Source organism: Xiphophorus hellerii, chromosome 16 (genome assembly GCF_003331165.1).
Source record: "Xiphophorus hellerii strain 12219 chromosome 16, Xiphophorus_hellerii-4.1, whole genome shotgun sequence".
Lineage (NCBI taxonomy): Eukaryota > Metazoa > Chordata > Actinopteri > Cyprinodontiformes > Poeciliidae > Xiphophorus > Xiphophorus hellerii.
Genome location: NC_045687.1, coordinates 24,187,492 through 24,204,092, shown reverse-complemented (window position 1 = coordinate 24,204,092; position 16,601 = coordinate 24,187,492). Strand labels below are relative to the sequence as shown.

Below are 16,601 nucleotides of genomic sequence, written 5' to 3'. Positions count from 1 at the left end.
GCTGTGTTGGGCTGTGGCCAGATGGGAGCCAGATACCTCCGTGTTTTCACCTCAATCTTACACCCTCCTCTCCGTTTAACCGTTTTATGTTATTTCACCGTCTGTGAAATAGCTGGAGCTGCAGTAGCAACACAAGCTGTTTTAACCAGCCTCCATCACGGTGTGCCGAGCTCAGAGCTAACGCTACTCGGACTCGGAGGACGTTAGGAGCGATGGCTGTTTGGGGTTTGCCGACAAGTGGCGCGTGGAACATATGAGGCAAAGACAAAATAAAATTAATTCTCATCTTCATGACAACACATTCCCTGTGAACATTAGTCCGAACGTGAAGCTTTAGCCCGTTAGCATTAACACACCTCTGTTCGCGCTGGCTAACGATGCTAGTCAGCTGAAGGAAGCCGCCACCCTGCTGTGTAATGTTACCTACCTCCAAGTCACTTCCGGAAACCTCTAGACGCAAAAATTGGACTGCGCTGACATTGTTTCTTATTGCGGTGGTAATTCATAAACACGACAAGTCAACACAGCAATGAATGAACCCCGAGAGTCAGTGGGACGTCGTGGGGGAAGCCCTTTGTAGTGTAGCGACCTGTTAAAGGCCCGAGCTCACTGTGAGACAAGCAGTGTAGAAAGCACATTACCTGTCACTTCTGTGTGTGAGACTTAAGACCACATCTCACCAATATCTATTATGTTTAGAGTCAGAAGGCTGCACCTGCAGCTCGGTAAATCATCATGACAACCCCGACCGGCACAGGTCAGCCTCAGTGTCTCACACTTTGATTTCAGCAAACTGGAAACAGTCCAGAGCAGGAGCATGCAGAGAGAAAGGCGTCAGGTACAGCAACACTTCAGAAAAACAGGCTGTAAATCTGTTAACAGATACTGATCTGTTCAATTTGAACCACCCTGGTAGACCCTCAATGTAAACCCGCACAGGTTCATCTCCTGCTTCTCCTTGCACTGATCATGATCAGCTGATGAAGCAGATTTATCCAGCATAGGCCTGACTACCTACTTCACCTTCCACCAGTTTAAAAAAAAATTTTTTTGAATTATGCCATAAAATACAAAACTGAAGATTTCTATTAGTTGTAAAATGAACAGAAATGTTTGAAATATAAAACTTTTTGCTTTTTACCTTAGCTGACGAAACGGATGTATAAAGTTCCTTAACTGAATACGGAAATAAATGACTTTTCAATGATACACTGATTTTTTGTGATGCACTCGTAGACATGCAACAGGAGCACGCTGCCTCTCATTTGTCTGTTTGGTGACCAACAAGTGTTTTAACAGAAAAATGTAAAACAGTTGACATAATACATTTACTTACTCCTCCTGGTGAGACGTTCCCAGAACAAATCACCACTGAGGCACAATCTGAGGAAAACGTACAATTCCACTAAATGAATATTGGGATGACTACTTCGGTTGTGATTCACTCGCATCTTCCTGACTCTTTTCTCTCTTTTCCATCACTACTCTCCTTTAAGATCTTATGCACAAAATTCTGTCTGGTTTGGACATGAAGTTCGGTTAGTCAAATTACAGTGCTGTGAAAATGTCTGCCTCCTTACACTTTTATTTTTCTTAAATGAATTCAAATGTTTCCGGCCTGCTGCTTGTGTCGTCAGAAGTAGATTTAAGACCAAAGTCAATTTAATTGCAACGCAACTGAAGATGACTTAAATGGTAATGTCCAATATTAGTACTACTCTAACTATTCTTACACTATATTACTGCCATGCTATTTATTACAAACAGTCATCATTTTTCCTTTGGAAATTGATGTTTATACAGAAGCAAAGAACTCCAACACACAGAATGTGTTAGATATTCCCACACTTGTTGCTTAATGCAGCATAAAATGGAGTCAAATCAATAAGAAGCTAAATAAATGGCTTGTTTTTTTTTTCAGTGCCAGAGATGGAAAAACACAGCTGAAAAGTGCTTCAGGCCAACAGAGATGTTGGCCTGAAGCACTTCTTTTTTTGTTTTGTTTTGTTTTAAACCTTGTTGAGATGAAAAAGATTAATTTTAATTTGGAGCAGATGTCGTCTGAAGTCTGTCTGCTGTGAAAGCAGAAATGCATAAACAGTTTTTGTTAATGGATTACACGTCATATCATTATTATAGCATCCACCAATCTTATTACTTAATAACATTGTGTCTTAATATTGTGTAACCCTTGTACGCTTCTTGTTAAATCTGACCCTGCATCAGATCTCTAGAATATGGTCACACCTTTCAGCCCATCTGGTTTTGTTTCCAAATAGCCAGTCATCTTAAAGTTGACTGATTTTGGTATTAAGTTAAGGTATTGCTTATGCATTCCACCTACACTCAATATACAGTCTGATTATGGTCATATCTCTGTCTCACTTTCCTAAATCATTAGGAATTACAATGTCACTGCTGTTGAGTTCTTTCACATGGCCTGGAATAGAGCACCTAAAGCCAACGTGAACGTTGGCTTATAAAAACCAGGGCAGTAAAACCTTTTTTTTCTGTGCTTTTTCCATGACCACCTCAGAGGTGACGGCGTGTCATCCCTTCAGGACAAAGTGAAGTCCAGAGAACTTGGTTCTGGACCACCGTATGACGTATTGCCCTCCAGGTGCCCTGAACAGCCTCCGCTCCACAGTGATGCCTACGCTGCTGCAGATGCACATCAGGAGGAGAGTAAGGCTGTCTAAGAAAAGAAGCTTTCTGTATAAGGAGAGGATCTATTTTAATGTTTTCTGTAGACACAAGTCAGAAAATCTACCAGGTAGCTTATGTTTTCTATAGGGCTTACATGCCCACTCCACTAGAGGTCTCACCAGCTTGTGGACCTTCTTCAGTGGGTGTCTGCACTGCAGTTAACCTGGTTACTCACCAAACTTTAAAGTTCAAGGTTGAAAGTTTTCAGATTGAGACCCAAAATGTAGGCTATGAAAGAGAATGCCAGGTCATTTTCATAACTGTTTTTTAGCCGAATTAGCATCGGCCAATACCAGCCTCATACAGAAAAACAGAGCAGAATTGACTTAAAATGGGTTTTTTTTGTTTTGTTTTTTTCTTCAAACACAGACATAAATGTAGTGTATTACAAATGTATTTGATAACCCTACAGAAGTCCACCACATTTAAACACACCAATAACTTCACAAACTTGGTCAAACACGTAAAATCAAAACAACTTTCACTTGTTCAGTCAACACAGTTAGGAGTAGAACAGCCAATGGAAAATCAATGATAAAGGAACTGAAGCTGATAAAAGCAATAGGTTGACAATGTCAAACATGTAAAATAAACTGCAACAAACCTTTTTTCAAATGGTTCATTATGAGCAATTATGAATCCTAAATATAATGTAAAATAAATAATAAAACATGACATCACTCTGAGCATAGAATTAGACCGAACAGATCTGTCCTTATGAATTGGTCACATTATCACTGATTCCCCATTTAGACTTTTTTTCAATATTGGGACCAATACAGATATTAATATTTGATCGGTGCCTCACTCACTTTCTCCCCATGATTTCATTAAAAAAGGAGGGAACGTGTTCTGTGAAGGTGTAACTAAATTATTGAAATTGTTGCACATTAATATCAGTTTCTATTCATAATATCAGTGGAAACTGTTCACCATGAAGCAGCAGAAAAATCCAGGAGGCAACAATATTTACTCCCTTACATTCACACACGACATAGTTATTTACGTTATTATAGTTATTAATAGCTATTTTGTAATTTCAAAGTGTCTGGCTGGTGTCACAAGATGATGAGAACTTCAACAAAAATACTCTTGAATTGCTTGGTGACCAAAGAGGGTTGCACGTTTCTTTTTTGCTCCAACCTGTCATGTTTCCTCTCCATAGCTGGATATGAAGTTGAGCCCGGTGTGTGTGATACAGCATTTGGTTGGAAGTCGCTGGGGGAAGAGTTGAGGCCCAATGACGTGACGTCGGATCTAACTACTTTTCAGCATGGAAATCGTGCTTTAGCTTCAAAGGAAATGAGGAAATCGCAGGGTAAGCAGGGACAACCTGGTGAAGCTCTGACTTAAGAATTTGACGTCAATATATCATGTTGCATTAGTCATCAAAGTATCAGTATGTGAAAAGTTGTAATCTCAAAGGACTGCCTGGATGAGACATTTCATAGGACATAATATTTAAAATGATTAATTCAGACTCTAAGCAACTCTAACGTATTTAGACAGTTGAATGAACTCTTAGCTAAACGGCTAAGATAGGTGTGTGTCATAGTGCTGTATGTGGTAAGTCAAGTTTATCATTAACCACGTTGTTCATAGATATCTGACAACCGAATTTAAAAAACACTTTGCTGTGATTTCAACCTGTTTTTTAAAAGTGCTATATAAATAAAGTTGACATTGATATTTCAGCAACAAGGCCATCATCAAAAACATCAGAAACAATCATCAGATACAGTTCCGATATATTGATCAATGTTCCAGTTGTTATGAATCAAAGGCAGCTGTAAACAAATGGGTTTTCAGCCTTGATTTAAAGGAACTCGGTGTTTGTTCCAGATTGGTGGTTCGTGGTAGGGACATTATGTTTTCCTCAAGAAAGAAAAGACATTCAGATCAATCATAATTCATAGGGTTTCCCAATTTTTAGCAAAAGTATTGCAGTTAAAATTCTCCTGCTGCTGCATTCTGACTGAGGCGCGTCAGAAACGCGCCACAGACAGGTTAGTCCGAAACAAATTGGTGTTTTTTTGGGTCAAATACAACATGTTTCATTGTAAGATGCAGCTTTTCTCTTCCATAGTGTGTCTTAATTCACAATAATCAGATTGGGAATAAGTAAAAAGAAAAGAAGATAAAAAGAAAAACAACCTATATTGTCAGCATAAGCTAATTATTGAAAAAAAAAAATTGTTAAATAATGCCCATGCTGGGGTGAAGCCAATCTTAAACATCAGATTAAACATGCTATCCACGGTCAAATTCTTCCTTTTTTTTAACCTGCTGTCAAGATTCCCATGCAGTGTGATTTCAGACGTTGAGAATAAAACGTCCAGAAAACATTCTAAAGGTGTGTGTGTTTGGGTGTGTTGGTGCAGACAGAGGGATGGCTCACTCAGAGGAGTCTCGACTGGCCAACCTCCTGCGCAGAGTCTCCAGGGAGGACGACCGTGACCGGAGGCTGGCCACCCTAAAGCAGCTGAAGGAGTTCATCAGCCATGGCGAGAGCAAAGTGGTCAGTTATGTTCACATTGTTTTCCTTTTAACCATCGAAGTAACAAGAGTACTGTGCATCAAACCACAGTTGCTGTTCACAGCTAGGAATGTTGTGCCGTTTTCTTTTGCAGTAATCTGTCTCACCCTGTGTGTCTCGTTTCAGACCATGGTCAAACAGCTGGACACCATCCTCAGCACTTTGAATGATATCTTGAATGAGAGGTAAGAGGCTGTGAGCTGTAAGTTTGTGAAACGGTGTGCTTGTGTGGAGAAAAGCGAAAATGTCAGGTATGATAGGTTCAGGACTAATTATCCTGTCTTTAAGTGTAATCGTAATCATTCCTCAAGACCTGAAGAGATTGGGTAATGGGCCCAGTTGCACACGGTTCAATGTGTCAGGTATAACTCTGGCTTGAGAGAGCGCTATGCGTAGAAGAGCCAACATGTAGGGACCAAACTAGCTCACGACAGAATCTTGCGGTACTTGAATTAATAAAATCAATGTGCTTTTTGACCAGTTTCATTGGTAGGGTGAGGCACACCCCTGGAAACACTGGGAATCGGCAGTACAGGCTAAGTAAATACAGGCCTGTATGTACTTGGTATTGGATTGATACCAAAAATATGCAGTATCGCACACCTGCACTTTTGGGCATTTTTCAAATGTTAAAGTTAAAAAGGAAAAGCAAAAGAAAGCCTATGATCAAGATTCACACAAGCACATGGTGAACTATAATTTGCAGCTTGGAAGTGAAGCCCTATAATAATGGAGTAGAACTGAGCAGAGGGAATACAAAAAACAGCTTTAAAAAGTATTATATAAAATCAACTTTTTTGAGCTTTATGTCATGTTATGATTTTATTCCCTCATCGAAATCATACCTGGACTGTTGCCCTGATTCTTTCATGCATATTTGAGAAACCCCTTAATCTCCACGGCAACCATTCAGCTGTGGACCTAGCCCCTCCTTACAGACGCAGCTCCTCTTCAGAGCTGCCGTTTCCTAGAAGAGCAGACTTTCCCCCGTTCACTTCCCCTCTCAGATCCTTCAGACTAGCCAGCAGCAATTAGCAAACACCTGGTGGTACTTTACATTTGCTGAACTCATTATACGAGCTGCTCCAAGCCTCTCCCATCTCTGGATTTTGTTTCATTCATGGCTCTGAACCCTGGTGATAAATGTCTCCTTCCCGGCATCAGGTCTCATGAACACAGTTTAGTTTAGAGCAGTGACTTTTCCGGTATGGTGTGTGTGTGACCTTTGCTCCCTCCTTTGCATGGTTCCCATCCACAGCAGTAAGCTGCTGTGGGAGCTGCGTCAGGAAGCAGCGGCCTGTGTCGGCCTCCTCTGCACGGTGCTCAGCTATGAGGCGGAGCGCATCTTCAAGTGGCTTTTCACAAAGTTTAACTCTGGTGGTCGTGATGAAGTGAAGCTGCTGTACCTGGTGGCAGCGCAGCGGGCTCTGGAGGCTGCTGGGGAGAGGAAGGCCTTCTCTCACATCATGCAGGTAACCGCTCTCTAATGCTCTGTGGACCACCATAGTTCTTAAAGCTCAGCACACAAAGTGTGAGGTGTTGATGGGTAGAGCCTGTAGGAACTGTGGTATGCTCTTCTCCAGCTGGTGATGAGCAACCTGCAGTCCATCCTGGAGAACGTGGACACCCCAGAGCTGCTCTGTCAGAGTGTCAAGTGTATTCTCCAGGTGGCCCGCTGCTACCCGCATGTCTTCAGCACCAACTTCAGGGTGAGCATTCCAACATTTCTAATTTCCTGCTTTACGTCTAATGCATCCACACCCGCCTTAACCTGAGTTCCTATGCAGTTTGCAAAAGCACCAAGTTTAATTGAAGCTGCAGTATGTAACTTTAATAAAAAGGTTTTTTACATTTTGTTAAAACTGTCACCATGTCGTGACAGTATGGCGTAAGACAGATCTGTGAAAAATTTAGCTCCTCTGCCTTCTCTTACTGCTAACTAAAAACAACCAATTAGAGCCCAGAGGCAGGTCTTAGCGCTGTCAATCACAATTTCATGTGGCGTAGCCCATCTCCCTCTTGTCCTATGCTATGCTGCAGCTAAGTCTAGTTAGCATAGATAGACAGTTTTCCTGTAACTGTAAATTTTTTTCTGTACATTTAACAGTGAGTACATGAAATTGATTGACAGCGCTCAGCCCCTCCTCCTGGCTCTGATTGGTTGGCAATAGCAGCTCAGGAAGGAGATTGATTTCACAGATTATCTGTCTCATAACATGGTGACAGTTTTAACAAATATGGACTTTAAATGAATTTCCTGTCTGGATATGTATACAAAAGGAACATTTGTCTGGAAAATTATTAGCATTTCCGTAAATTATTGCATTAGTTGTCCTTCACCTAAGCCTATCTCAATTAATCAATTAGTCTCATAATAAATTAAACTTAGGAAACTTTGGAAAATGGAGCAGAGAAACACGGATTTCTGACCTGAGATGTGAGAACCCTGCTGACAACATCTGGACTCACAGCAGCTCCAGTTCCTCATGTCTGTTCATATTCTCCCACAGGACACAGTGGACATCTTAGTGGGCTGGCACATCGACCACACCCAGAGGCAGTCGCTCACTCAGCAGGTTTCAGGTCAGTTTGTTTCCTGTTGACGTCACATTGAATATTTCTGAGCATTTCCCAGACCCTTATTAAACAGCAGAGTGTTTTGTCAGTCTGTTTTGAGACTGTGAATAAAGGAGGTCTTTTCACATCTTATTGTATGTTTTGCATTTAATTTTAGCTTTAAAAAAAAAACAAAAAAAAACTGTGTATTTCTCCATGTGTCAGTTGTCCAAGAACTGTAACCGTCATGTTAGTCTCAGGGTGAATGCAAGTACATCTCAAAAAATTATAATACAGTGAAAAAGTTTAATATTTTTTGTTCCTCATTTCAGAAAGTGAAACTCATATTCTATAGAAATACACTGCTCAAAAAAATAAAGGGAACACTTAAACAGGTGTTTAACACTTAAAGTGTTCCCTTTATTCTTTTGAACAGTATATTATGCATAGTGAAATATTTCAAGCCCTTATTGACATATAATGAAAGCCCCCAAATCCAGAAAATGAGAATATTACAGAGTGATGAAAGCACAGACGAGAAGGGGAAAAAAAGAGGAAAATATTCAGCTACCACAACTGATATAGTTGTCCCAATATTTTGTCGTATCGGTAGCCAAGCTGTATGAAAGCATACGTTGTCTGATGAGTCTCCTCCTGTGTGTAGGTTGGTTACAGAGTCTGGAGCAGTTCTGGGTGGCAGACCTCACCTTCTCCACCACACTACTGGGCCAGTTCTTAGAAGACATGGAGGCATATGCTGAGGTGACTTCATGTTTTTGTCTCTAAAGTGGTTTGTATTCCTATTGTACTTTGGGCTTTACAAAAGAAATGGAAGATCTTTCTCAGTTTAGGGACTGGGCTCTGATTTGATGAATTATTTACATTAAGTGTGCCTGCTCTGTGTAGGACCTGAGTCATGTGACGTCAGGTGAGGCAGTGGATGAAGACATCCCCCCTCCTTCTGTGTCCCTGCCCAAGCTGGCGGCTCTGCTTAGGGTCTTCAGCACTGTGGTCCGCAGCATCGGAGAGAGATTCAGTCCTGTGAGAGGACCCCCCATCACTGAAGCCTATGTCACTGATGTAAGAGCACTTCACAGGGAAAGTCTCTGTACTGTCAAGCAGACATTAAACCGCAGATTATCTGTCTCATGTTATTCTGTCATGACATGGTGACAGTTTTAAGAAATATGTAAAAAAGCATACCGCAGCTTTAATAATCAGAGAGCAGTAATGGATATAATTGGACACTATGTGTAAAGATTGGGACATCGTTAGTGATGTCTTACCGAAGTATTAAGCCTTCTGGAACTTTTTCCATTTTTTTAGTTCTAAACCTCAAATGCGTTATGTTTTGTCTGGCCTACAGTTAATGTTTGAAAACTTAGTTTTCAAACATCATTTAACATATCCTGTTGGTTGTGCCGTTGAAATGGAGTGACCTCCTCTGCCATTTGCCTTTAAAGGTTTTAAACCGAGTTCTGGCGTGTGTGACCGCAGCCAAGCAGGTCCAGTTCTCCGAGGCTGTTCTCACAGCAGGGAATGAGTGTGTGGGTGTGTTGCTGGCCAGTGTGGAGCCCACCGGTCAGCTCATGGAGGCGGTCCTCGCTTACGGCCTGGACCAGCTGGACTGCTGCCTGGCCTGTGGCTCCGACTACAGCCTGGCTGTGCTCAGTCTGCTCACTCTGGTATTGTCATTTACACAGTTCCTATCATTTTTGCATTTCATTTAGTTTAAAGCTGAATAAATTAATTGTGATGAAAGTTGAAATAAATGTCTTCTCATTTAGTAATTGATTTACGATTAACTGGAGCATAAAGAATATATATGTATATAAATATATTCTACCCAGAACTCCTCAGGTGGCAGTTTTAGCTTCACCTGGTTCATATTTCATAAAGCAATCTTCCAACAAGAAACTTTTGCTGTCTAGTTATTAATCAGTTAATCCAAAAATTAATCAACAGATTAGCTCTACTAATTATTAGTAGTATTAATCTGTTGATTAATTTCTGCTCTGTTTTATTATCGCCTGTCTGCAGAATGTACCTGAAGTTGTGAATGTTTTTCAGATTGTGGATCAGGTGAACACCAAACTTCCTGTGTCGTTTGTTGAAAAGCTCCTGGCGCCGGACTCCCATCTTCTGAATCTCCGTCTCCATCCAGAGAAGGAGGTATGAAAACATTTGAGCTACGCCTGCCAAACCGCCAGCAATGTTTAGACATCACAGAAAAATACAAAAATACATGTTCTTAAAACATGGCAGAAATGACTTTCATTACTCCCTCGCTTTAAAAAGTGACTGCTTGAAGTCGGAGTCTAGACCAGGGGTCGGCAACCCGCAGCTCCAGAGCCACATGGGGCTCTTTAGCGCTGCCCTAGTGGCTCCCTGGAGCTTTTTCAAAAATGTTTGAAAATGGAAAAAGACGGGGGTGAGAAATATATTTTTTGTTTTAATATGGTTTCTGTAGGAGGAAAAACATGACACAAACATTCCGAATGTTTTCCAATGCTATAAAAATGTGTAGAATAAATATAAAATTTCAACATTTTCATCAACAAAGATTTGCGTCATAGCCTGTGACACACATTTCTTTCAGCTGGGCGGGGTGCGAGGCAGGTGGCTGTTGTAAACAAACTAACCGGTGTGTGGTGGGCCATGGAGACCAAAGGGGAAAAGAGAAAAATAGCCGAGGAGAGATTCTACAATTCTTGGACCAAATCATTTGCATTCATTGCGAATGCGGAAGGATTACCTGAATGTCTGTCAAATAACAAATAGTTCTTTCAGGACTGTAGAACACACCTTACTATATGCCGCACCTACAAATGTTTTGAAAAAAAAACTGGAAACGTCCATATATATAAGCTGCATGGTTCAAAGCATTGGGACAAAGTAGCGGCTTATGGTCTGAAAAATATGGTAATGTGGAAAGACATTTCCAGGGAAGGCGCTACATTAGCTGCTGTGTCAAGATTAAAGTTGCATCTTAAAAGCCCGATTTAGAATGACACTGAACGATATTATTGTGTCTAATATCCTCAAGTCCGAGGATGGCTGGTTGCCTGTCAAAAGAGAAGAGTGCTGCTATGTTTTACCATTGCACTGACTTGCTTGGCATTTGCACAGAAATCAAACTTAAACTGTATTAATTAAATTTTATATAGTTTACTTTTTCAAAAGTCTGCTGTTTTATTTTATAACTGCAGGTTGCGTTTTATTGCACTCCGTTTGTTGCCTAGAGAAGTGGCACGTTATGCACGATCCGTTTTGTTGTTTTGTTTGATCACACAGTTAACGTGATTATTTACAAAAAGCGATTGTCGTTATGCAAACTGCATTTGGGAGCAGATTTTCCGAGTTCCAAAAGGAAAAAAATGACCCTTTCCCTGTCGAATCTTCATAATGAAAATGACATCACAAATCTGATTTCTTTATTGCATTTATTTAATTTTATCAACATAATACATTCATATTGTAACGGGAGGTAAACTTAAAGCTCCATCGTACAACAGAGTCACGTGGTCGCGTCGTTCCTTCCAGGACGCACTGCAGAGAAAATAAACATCATGAACGCTTAGTCATTTTGATAATAGGCTAATTTAAAGCCTGTTTTGCCTTTATTATAAGCCTTATATAAGGCTTTTAATTTTTTGTGGCTCCAGACAGATTTGTTTTATGTTTTGGTCCAATATGGCTCTTTCAACATTTTGGGTTGCCGACCCCTGGTCTAGACTGTGATATGACTAATAGAAAAAATGGAGGAAAAAGAATAAAACAATTATAATACTGCCTCTTTCAAACAACTGTGATCTGCTTGAATATACAATCAAAGGTAACTTCTGCTCTGCATTAATTTGATTTTCTTATGAGCTTCTAGGTGATAACTAGGCTAAATATTAATCTATGACCCATTGCATACAACAGGAAAGCATGTTTACACTGTTAGACTGAGCAAAGTGTGCAGGTGGTTAAACACTTGTTGTAAAGGCCAGGTCGTTTGTGATTATGAACCTTTCTCCCGTCCCTCATCTCCTAAAAAAACACTATTGGATTTCCTAGTATTCCTCCATCTTTGTTGACAATTGTCTGTTGGGAAAATTGATTAATCACCCAGTGGTTGTTCATGTGGCTCTGTAGAAAAAGCTGATTCATTTTAAAGCTTCTTTCTGCCTCATTTCAGGGCTGGTCAGCCATAAAAAGAGCCCATTGTAATAACCTGCTGATTTCTCTAGTAACACGGTGTTCATCAGTCAACGTGCCTGGCCTGGTTAATATGTTAGCCATAAATGACCAAGGATTTAATCTCAAAATCATGTGAGAAAAGACTTTGTAACACTTTCCATGGACACTTGCTTTCCCTCCACCAGTTAGGTGCTGAATCTTCTCACACTGAGGATGTTCAGTTGGGTTGGTGCTACAGGGAAGGGAATGACTAGACGAACTCTAGATACTGAGAAAATTTCTAGATCGGGTATCGGTGACAATTCATAAGGGCAGATCTATTCAAACTAATTCTATGCTCTGTGTGACGCCATGCTTTATTCATTTATTTTACATTATATTTAGAATTCCTAGTTGCAATTTCTGCACCATTTGAAAGAAGCTTTGTTGCAGTTTATTTTATGTTGGACCAACGTAGTCAACCTGTTGGTTTAGTCAGTTTCAGATTATTTATATTACATTGGCTGTTCTGCTCTTAATTGCACTGACTGAACAAATTAAAGTTGTTTTTACATGTTTGACCAAGATTCTGAAGCCATTGGTGTGTTTCAGTGTGCTGCACTGTTGCAGAGTTAGCAAATTGTAATTCAGTGCATTTGTCTGTTTAAAAATAAAAATGTTAATTCAGCTCTTTTTCTGTATCGGCTGATGCTAAACCTCAGATAACGGTATCAGAAGTGGTTCAGTGTGTGTGTGTGTGTGTGTGTGTGTCTTCCACAGGTGATGGCTGCTGTTCACAGTGTCTACCAGGCTCTGCTGAGCCTCAAGAACATCCCCACCCTGGAGGCAGCCTATAAGCTGGTGCTGGGTGAGATGGCGTGTGCTCTGTGTAGCCTGATGGAGAGCCTGGTTCCCCCCGACAGGAACGCGGCGCCGGGCAGCACATGCTCAGCCATCCAGCACCCTGCTTTCACCTCTCTCAGCATGCCTGTGGACAAAGCTCAGTTCACCCTGATCTTCAACCTCAGTACCCTCACCACTATTGGAAACACCAAGAATTCCCTCATAGGGGTACGCTGTGTTACGTCTATGACGATTGCTCAAGATAAATAGTAACTTACAAGTAACTTTTCAGCAAGATATAGGAGCTAGCTTTAGGTCAATCATTTCTTAATATTAATGAAAAAGTACTAGTTCAATTGGCAGATTATTTCACTAATAATATGGCTTTTTTCCCATATCATAAGTGACATAATCTACCAATGGAACTATGGCTTTATTGTTTTTAATCAATCTTAAGGACTTATTGACTTAAAACAAGCTCTTATGTCTTTGCTGCAACATAACTTGTAAGTTGAACATTTGAAATAAGACCAAACTAAGACATTTGCACTAGAAACTAGACCAAAAATACTTGGTAAGATTTAGTGTTGTTACAGTGTAAAAACACTGTAAAATGTTTGCAGATGTTGATGGTGGCATGAACCGAAGCTGATGCCTGTTCTGTCTGTGTTTCTCTCCAGATGTGGGCATTGAGTCCAACAGTCTTCACTCTGCTGAGTCAAAACCTGACTGTGGTTCACTCTGAGCTGGCTGTGTTCTACCCTGCCATCCAGTACGCAGTGCTCTACTCCCTGTACTCTCACTGCACCAGGTAAATACGCGCTATCCCAGACTCGAATTTTATTGGTTAAGTCCGGACTTGATCCGCAACAAACTGTGCATCAATCCCGTGTGGAAAATGTGGTCTGAATTATGGAAGTTGACATAAAAATTTTGATTTTACTGTATAATTCGGTTTTTTGATCAAACTAATATCGTCAAACCAAAGTGTCCGATTATTGAACCCCGACAGCCCAAAATAAACTCATGTTTTGAGCCATATCGAGATCATGAATGTTCACCAGGGCTGGTTGTGCCAGAGTGTATTGATAAAACTTAATAAACTGCTAAAATATTGATAAGTACTTAGCTATCTCTGCATTGAAGGGTTAGGATCTTCTTAAAGCCAAATTATGTTGAGCTGGGGATGGGCCTTTATCGTATTGTTTATCATTTCTCGTCATAAGAATTTTGATTTACCGTTGTCAGAATAAATTTCAATTACTGATGTTTAAAAAATAAAAAAACTGTCCGTTCAGTCAGAATTGTAATTTTTAATATTTCCTCCGTTGTTTGTTCAATAAGTGTCAATAAATATGATTAAATCCAGTCTGAGAAGTTTAGTGATATGAATCACACTGCTTTATGTGACTTTGTGTCCTAAATAAGAGTATTTCAAGAGCAGAATTTTTGTTTGTAGCACTATGATTGCTGTATCATGCAGTAACAGCCATACAGTAACCTAATAAATGGAATAAATGGTTCTTATTTTCACGCTTATTGTTACCACAATACCTTCAAACATAGATCAATGCAAAGTAGAAGGAAACATGCGTCGTGTTCAAAGATTTTCACAAATATAAAGCAGCTGAAAACATTGCCAGTCATTTGTATTCAGCCCTCCTTAGTCAGAACTGTGTAGAACAATTTGAGGTAAACCTCCTGCACCTAGTCTTTAGGTTCTCTTCATTAGTCTTAGTTTTTTTTTTTGTCTGTAGAAACATATGTGACATGTTTCGATGGCAGCTTCTGTCTTCATCAGGTGGTAGGTGATGCTAAAGTCAGCTGTTGTTCCCTGGGCCAACAGCAGGGGGCGGTGTCAACCTGTCAATATACCAACAGTGTACATCTAACATATGAAGCAACCTGTACTCACATAAACCGGATTTCTTTTTCAAAAAATTATCAAATGTATCAGAAGATGAACATTTGTAAGCAGTTATTATTCAAGACTGTTCATTACAAACACCTGGAAGACAATACCTCTACTCTGTTGTTTGAAAATGTAATTCCAGACTTCCCGTTTGTGATCACCACTTGTTTTTCATTTGCAGACACGATCATTTTATCTCATCCAGCTTGTCGTCATCGTCTCCCTCCCTGTTCGACGGAGCCGTCATCAGCACGGTGACCACAGCCACAAAGAAACACTTCGGCACACTGCTCAGTCTCCTTGGCAACCTGCTGTCAAAGGAGCACCTTTACCCAGATGCCAGGTTTGGGAAGCACACACTCTGGAGGATGTGAAGGAGATGATTTACAAAAAATAAAAAGTAAATCAAGTAATGGGTTCAGATGTTGCAATCTGTATTTGTGAAACAAATACCAGCACAATTTAATATTTAACTTCCCTTTGGCATCAATTAAAATTTTTGAATTTGAATTTAATAAAACTAGTAGACACACACACACCACACACATAGAAAAATATTCTGAAGGGTTTATTTATATATATATATATATATATATATATATATATATATATATATATATATATATATATATAGGGCCACTGAAATATATTTACAAAACAAACCCTTCCGTTACATATAACGGTTGTATATTATAAAGACATTTATTTATTGCTCAGTTATAGAATAAACTTCTTCCCTTCCTTTGTCAAATTTATTGGAACAGTAATAAATGAATCTGTTTTGCAAGTAATTATTTATTTTTAGTCTTTCTTATTGCCTGATAGACAGTGTATGTTAATAGGCCCAGTAGTGATGAGAAATGACTGTTAAAGCAGAGTAGATTCCCATGTTCTGCCTGTTTGTTGCTGCAGGAAGCTCCTGCTGACCTGGGCCCAGGAAGTGTCTCTGCTCATGGTGAAGTCAGACACCTACAGCCCGCTCTTCTCCCTGCCGTCATTCAGCAGGTTCTGCAGAGGCCTGCTGGATAATGGTGAGGCCAGACATCCTCGCTTCCTCTTTTAATGCTGTCCCTACACACACGTTTGACTCATGTTTACCATGTTTTTATCTATTCTATTTTCTGCTCAGCTCTACATGAAGATCACAGTATCTGCCTTCAAACATGCCATAGCTTACAGGTCCTCTCTCCATGCCTGTCTACGGAGCTACTGCAGAGGTGAGCCTCACTCTGCAGGCCTGGACGCCTGGATTTAGCTCTGTGCTGCAGTTAGCGCAGTCTCTCATGACCAGTCTCTGTTCTGTGTGTTTGGCGTTATGTGGTGGTCTGCCAGGTGCATGGATGTGTGCAGAGTCCAGCTGGTGCACTCGGCAGTAAGAGTACGCCAGGCCTTTGCCAAACTTCTCCGAACCATTCCCCTGGATGTGGCTCTGAGGTAGGACCTCCTCATGTTCATCTGAGCTGAATCTGTTGATGTGAGGTGACATGAGTCAGATGGTTTTTGTTTTGTTTGCAGCAACCACAGCCACTCTGAGATCAGAGAAATTTCTCTGGCTATTCGCCACCACATGAGCCGGGCACCGAGCAGCACTTTCCACCCCCAGGACTTCAGCGACCTCATCAGCTTCATCTTGTATGGAGTCCTTCATCGTGGAGGGTACGGCTCACTGCCACATTTCAGTTCTCTAAATATTCTTTTGAACGCTCTTAACACTTCAAATACACATCATTAGACTTCTCAAACCGCCCTGAATGCGCATCCACACAGATTTTGCATGTAAACCAGACACTCAAATCGCATTTGGTCTGATTGCATCATTATACAGTTTGATGGCCCAGGACAAAATAGCTTCTAATTCTGTTGGTTACTGTAGACACAGCTCTT

The 16,601-nt window shown here is 40.5% G+C and overlaps 1 protein-coding gene across 2 annotated transcripts in view; it reads left to right on the top strand.

Moving 5' to 3' along the window:
- smg1 (SMG1 nonsense mediated mRNA decay associated PI3K related kinase) overlaps positions 1–16,601 on the top strand; it is a 54,462-nt gene that overhangs the window by 306 nt on the left and 37,555 nt on the right. Inside the window, exons 2-19 of one of the 2 annotated variants that reach the window (XM_032588093.1) lie at positions 2,537–2,685; positions 3,872–4,024; positions 5,088–5,224; positions 5,369–5,427; positions 6,501–6,714; positions 6,826–6,951; positions 7,753–7,825; positions 8,463–8,560; positions 8,705–8,878; positions 9,262–9,483; positions 9,869–9,970; positions 12,743–13,033; positions 13,486–13,616; positions 14,899–15,060; positions 15,630–15,748; positions 15,847–15,934; positions 16,050–16,151; positions 16,233–16,373. In XM_032588093.1, coding sequence (XP_032443984.1) covers positions 2,537–2,685; positions 3,872–4,024; positions 5,088–5,224; positions 5,369–5,427; positions 6,501–6,714; positions 6,826–6,951; positions 7,753–7,825; positions 8,463–8,560; positions 8,705–8,878; positions 9,262–9,483; positions 9,869–9,970; positions 12,743–13,033; positions 13,486–13,616; positions 14,899–15,060; positions 15,630–15,748; positions 15,847–15,934; positions 16,050–16,151; positions 16,233–16,373 — 2,541 coding nt within the window. Of the gene's footprint in view, positions 1–2,536; positions 2,686–3,871; positions 4,025–5,087; positions 5,428–6,500; positions 6,715–6,825; positions 6,952–7,752; positions 7,826–8,462; positions 8,561–8,704; positions 8,879–9,261; positions 9,484–9,868; positions 9,971–12,742; positions 13,034–13,485; positions 13,617–14,898; positions 15,061–15,629; positions 15,749–15,846; positions 15,935–16,049; positions 16,152–16,232; positions 16,374–16,601 lie in introns of both variants that reach the window. The other variant, XM_032588092.1, reaches the window with a different exon arrangement.